The sequence below is a fragment of the Tupaia chinensis genome, unplaced genomic scaffold (genome assembly GCF_000334495.1).
Source record: "Tupaia chinensis unplaced genomic scaffold, TupChi_1.0 Scaffold000115_1, whole genome shotgun sequence".
In the NCBI taxonomy this organism is placed as follows: Eukaryota; Metazoa; Chordata; class Mammalia; order Scandentia; family Tupaiidae; genus Tupaia; species Tupaia belangeri.
In genome coordinates, this window is record NW_006159579.1 from 2,104,476 (window position 1) to 2,110,475 (window position 6,000).

The window sequence follows — 6,000 nt, forward strand, 5'->3', positions numbered from 1 at the left end:
GGAATGGTGTCTGAGGCTATGGATTTTGAAGAGCATCAGGACCCAGCAAGAACGTCGCTCCATCTTTACCTAAGGTGCTGTAATATAAAGCACAGGTTACACTAGTTACTTGGCATTCTGAAACTATGAGAAGCAGATAAGCAGCACAGATTATATGCAATCATTCTGTTGTTATGATTTTGGTCCACATGGGCACATGGCAAAGTAAAAGACCTTCAATCTGAACGGAGAGAATCCCCAGATCCCGAAGCTGCTGGTTGTTGCTCTGAGCCAGGATCCGTAGTCGCTCCGCTGCTTCCCTGGGGATGTTGAATGTCACACGCACACTATTCCAGGGCTCCACCTTCTGTACCTTTAGCTTGCTGGATTCTTGGTCATAAAAGAAAGAAGACAATATTAGTAATCTTTCAGCCACCAGAAGAAAACAAACAAATAATGGGGCCAGCAGATGATGTAATGGTTACATCACTGGACTCCTATGTAGTTGACCTCAGTTCAAGTCTAGGATGCAGCAGCTTAAACTCACACTGGGCACATGCGCAAGCATGTCCCAAATCCCAAGAAGAGAATGGAAGAGAAGGGATTAAGGTATGGCCGTCCCTCCTGCAGGGTGAGTTCTTGCTTTCTGTCTCTGTCTCTCTGGCAAGTGCACACGCTCTACAGCAAAAATCTCTCTCTAGAAACAAACAGAAAAAAGAAAAGGAAAAAAATCAAAAAGTGAAAGAACAAAGCCGAGTACCAGCTTGGAAAAGCTGAGACAGCTTAAGGTTGGGCATCAGACAGACTTCAAATCTACTTCCAGAATTGTCACTTAACAACTGGGTGACCTTGAACAAGTAATTTAACTTTTCCTTTTTTAAATTTTAAGAGGTTTTTGCTTTAGGGTGCATATCCTTGCTAGAAAGGCAGACACAGAGATACAGAGGAAAAATTAGAAATCACTCCTCCCAGTGAGATGGCCACACCACAATCCCTTCTCCTCCATTCTCCTCCCAGGATCCTCCCACGCATGCATGGCATGATTTTCAAGCCCCCAGGTCCAGGACTCGCATCACCAGCACCTTAACTACCATGCCACCTTCTGGCCCCAACATTTAACTTTTCTGAAACTTAACCTTTCTCTTCTCTAAAACTGTGAAACAAACTACTTCATGAGATTGTAGTAATAAATGTACTAAACCTAGCACAGTACATGACACACTATAACCATATGATAAATGGAAAACAGTAAGATAGAGTAAGAAACAAGAAGGAAAGTAAGAGAGAAAAATCTAAATTAATGGAATAATGTTTACTTCTGGACTTAGTTCAATGTATGTAAACTGAGATACTGAGAATATGTATGCCTCAAATTTCAAATAAATTCTATAAAAATATTGGATGTAGGGGCTAGTAGATGGCATAGTGGCAAACGTGCTGTACACTCACATGGCCAACTGCAGTTCTAGTCTCGGACACATGGCCAACCGTAACTCTAGTCTTGGACTTGGCAGTTTGAAACTCATGCTGGGCACATACGCACGTGTACCATAAATCCCAAGAGGAGAACAGACTGTGGTGTGGCCATTCCCCCAGGGGGTGATTTCTTACTTTCTCACTCTCTCTGTCTCTCTGGGGAGTCCATGCACCCTATAGCAAAAATTTCTCTTAAAAAAATATTGGATGTAGGGACAAGCAGTTAGCGTAATGGTTATGTCACTGGACTCCCATGTAGTCGACCGTGGTGTGAGTACTGGACCCGGTAGCTTAAACTCATGCTGGGCACATACGCACGTGTACCATAAATCCCAAGAGGAGAACAGACTGTGGTGTGGCCATCCCTCTTGAGGGGGTGATTTCTCACTTTCTGTCTCTCTGTCTTTCTGGCAAGTGCACGCTCCCTATAGCAAAACCTCTCTAAAAAAAAAAAGAAAAAAAATTGGATGTAAATATGCCAACTGTAGAATATTAGAGATCTACAGGTACAGTCCACTAAACTTATTCAAAAAAAGGGTACTAAAAATAAAAAGAACAGGGGACCAGCAAGGGGTGTGGTGGTTAAGGTGCTTGGTGAACATTCCCATATGGCCAACCACAGTTTGAGTCCTGGACCTGGTGGCTTTCTTTCTTTCTTTTTTCTTTTTTTGCTATAGGGTGTGTGCATTTGCCAGAAAGACAGAGACAGAGAGACAGAAAGCAAGAAATCACCCCCTAGGGGGGATGGCCACGCCGCAGTCCCTTCTCCTCCATTCTGCTCTCGGGATCTTGGGCATGCATGCACACGCACTTGTTGTGAGTTTAAGCCACCAGGTCCTGGGACACGAACCGCGGTCGACTACATGGGAGTCCAGCGACATACCCATTATGCTAACTGCTGGTCCCGTGGCTTGCTTTCTCACTTTCCTTCTTTCTCTCTCTGTGTCTCTCTGGTCAAATTAAAGTAAATGAATGAATAAATAAAATAAATAATTCCTTTAAAAATGAAAGGAACAGATTTACTCTTATATTTCATAAATACCAAGCAAATATAGCTATCAAAATGAAATATTTAAAAACTTAAAAACTCATAAATATCCACTGGGTATCTCTGTGCGAGATATTCATACATATAAGGAGCAAATACTTCTTCCATTGTACTATAAATGCTTTAATTTAAGGAGAGTTTAGATAAACTTTTAAGATTTGTGATAGAAAGGTAAAATCTAGGCTTTTTACTATGTCTACAGGAAGTAGGGATTAGATAACTATGCTAACCAGGAGAGGTAGGACATCTAAACCAAGGTCCTAAAACACAAGTGCCTACAAGATCCAGATAGGTCAGGAAAATATGTAAAAAAGTCAAGTAGAAACTATGGTAAAGCCCCGCAGACTCTCCCTAGCAACTATTTCTTCACTCTATATGAGACAAGAGTTCGATGCTTCCTGAACTTCACATCTCTAAAGACAAATTTAAAAATATCGTAACTTTTAAAGCACTGGTAATGAAATTAAAACTAAAACAAATAGGGCCCGCAGGTGATGTGGTAGTTGAGGTGCTGGACTCCCACATGGTCGACCACGATTCAAATCCTGGACCTGATGGCTTGTTTTCTCACTCTCCCTCTTTCTCTGTGTGTCTCTCTCTGGTCAGATTAAAAAATAGTAATAATAATAAATAAAATGTAATAAATATATATATAAAAAAAACTAAAATAAACCCCAAACACTAAGGTTGTCCAAGTAACATGTCTGCAGGCTAGATCGGTTAATGACTTCTAATCTAAAATTTATGGTAACAAATTTAAAGTACATTATATGTAGACTCATAGAACCCGACTTATCTGAGCTTTAAGAGGCTTTAAAGATCCAGCTTAACTTAGTCAATTTACAGGTAAAGAAACCAAACACCAGAGGATTAAAAACAATAAATAAATTTGGGTCTTAAGAATTACTCCTATAGGGACCAGCAGTTGGCATAATAGCTTTGTCACTGGACTCCCAGGCAGCCAACCACGGTTCGAGTCCTGGACCCGGTGGCTTAAACTCACGCCGGGCACGTGTGCATGCGTGTCCAAGCTACCAAGAGGGGAATGTAGGAGAAGATGGAGGAGAAGGGACTGTGGCATGGCAATCCCCCGCCGGAGGGTGATTTCTTGCTTTCTGTCTGTCTTTGTCTTTCTGGCGAGCACATGTGCCCTATAGAAAAAAACCTCTTAAAAAAAAAGAATTACTCCTATATATTACAGCAGATTAATTAAGGATTTTAATGTTAAGCAATGCTTAGTTGTGTTCAGTTCCTCCATGTACTTAAAAGTAACATAATAGCATTTCTATTTTCAAAAATCCTAAAATTCCAACTTTGGACTTAATGCCAGACTTTTGACTCAGTTTAGCCAACTTCTTTTTTCTTTTTTTTAGGCTTTTGTCTTAGGGCATGTACTTGCTAGAGAGAGATGGAGGAAAAGCGAGAAATCATCCCCTGGGGGAATGGCCATGCAACAATCCTTTCTCCACCATTCTACACTCAGGCGTGCGCACGCACACACATATGTACAGTGTGAGTTTCAAGCTGCCAGGTCTAGTACTTGAACCATGGTTAGCCATGTGAGAATGTAGCACCTTAACCACCATGCCATCTACTGGCTCTGTCTAGTCAACTTTTATTTTGTTAAGACTCAAGGCAACTCGCAAGGGCAAAGACTTCATAAAGAGTAACAAGAGGAAAAATAATTAAATCAAATTACCCATGTGTAACAAACTGGGCACACTCTTCAATATTGCGTCCAATTTCCATTTAAAGTCTTTATCATCTATATTTCCTTTGAAGGCCACAAAAATTGTGGAATCCTCCAAAATACTATCACTTTTTGTGTCATCATCTTCTAGTCCAGAGTCAAAATCCATCTCTGAGTCTTCCACTGTTGATGAGCACAAGGAAGTATAGATGTCTTCTAAGTTTGGAAGGTCATCCAAAACCATGGTGATTATTATTCCAGAAGCGTATGCCAAGTGGACAATAAGAAAACCTTTGAAAAAAAGAAAGAATATGAAAAGAGTATTACAATACATAATTATACATTCAATTATGTATGCTCCATAGTTATGTGAAACAATAATTTGTCAAGTAATGAGGAAGTATCATAAAAATTATAAAATTACAAAGATAAATATCTTAACTAATATAGTCTAATACTATTGGTTCTTTTTCTTCTTATTTTGAGCAATGTTTGCCATAGGGCACATGCACTCACCAGAGACACAGAGAAAGAGAGGAAGTGAGAAATCACCCTGGGGGGAGGGGTGCCCATGCTGGAATCCCTTCTTCACTCTCCTCTTGGGATTTTGGGTGTGCATGCAAAAGCACTCAGCCTGAGTTTCAAACTATTAGGTTTGAGGCTCGAACCACAGTTGGCCATGTGGGAGTGTCCCAACAACCAACACCATCTGCTGGTCCAATACTATTAGTTCTTAATGATATCAGAAATAACAACACACCAATTTTAAAGAAAGTTCTTTTTATTGTGTGAGATGCTACTTTTTTTTTTTTTTCGTGTCCAAGATACCAAGAGGAGAATGGAGGAGAAGGGACTGTGGCATGGCAATCCCCCGCCGGAGGGTGATTTCTTGCTTTCTGTCTGTCTTTGTCTTTCTGGCGAGCACATGTGCCCTATAGAAAAAAACCTCTTAAAAAAAAAGAATTACTCCTATATATTACAGCAGATTAATTAAGGATTTTAATGTTAAGCAATGCTTAGTTGTGTTCAGTTCCTCCATGTACTTAAAAGTAACATAATAGCATTTCTATTTTCAAAAATCCTAAAATTCCAACTTTGGACTTAATGCCAGACTTTTGACTCAGTTTAGCCAACTTCTTTTTTCTTTTTTTTAGGCTTTTGTCTTAGGGCATGTACTTGCTAGAGAGAGATGGAGGAAAAGCGAGAAATCATCCCCTGGGGGAATGGCCATGCAACAATCCTTTCTCCACCATTCTACACTCAGGCGTGCGCACGCACACACATATGTACAGTGTGAGTTTCAAGCTGCCAGGTCTAGTACTTGAACCATGGTTAGCCATGTGAGAATGTAGCACCTTAACCACCATGCCATCTACTGGCTCTGTCTAGTCAACTTTTATTTTGTTAAGACTCAAGGCAACTCGCAAGGGCAAAGACTTCATAAAGAGTAACAAGAGGAAAAATAATTAAATCAAATTACCCATGTGTAACAAACTGGGCACACTCTTCAATATTGCGTCCAATTTCCATTTAAAGTCTTTATCATCTATATTTCCTTTGAAGGCCACAAAAATTGTGGAATCCTCCAAAATACTATCACTTTTTGTGTCATCATCTTCTAGTCCAGAGTCAAAATCCATCTCTGAGTCTTCCACTGTTGATGAGCACAAGGAAGTATAGATGTCTTCTAAGTTTGGAAGGTCATCCAAAACCATGGTGATTATTATTCCAGAAGCGTATGCCAAGTGGACAATAAGAAAACCTTTGAAAAAAAGAAAGAATATGAAAAGAGTATTACAATACATAA

General features: G+C 40.0%; 1 protein-coding gene across 2 annotated transcripts in view; it reads right to left on the bottom strand.

Annotated features, from left to right (window-relative positions):
- The window catches only part of NCOA6 (nuclear receptor coactivator 6), a 77,644-nt gene extending 73,157 nt beyond the window's left edge, over positions 1–4,487 (bottom strand). For both annotated transcript variants that reach the window (XM_006144036.3, XM_006144035.3), the window contains exons 1-2: positions 4,203–4,487; positions 214–369 (exon numbers count right to left, since the gene is read on the bottom strand). In XM_006144036.3, coding sequence (XP_006144098.1) covers positions 214–369; positions 4,203–4,437 — 391 coding nt within the window. In that variant the 5' untranslated portion in view covers positions 4,438–4,487. The remainder of the gene's footprint in view (positions 1–213; positions 370–4,202) is intronic.
- Positions 4,488–6,000: the final 1,513 nt, after the last annotated feature.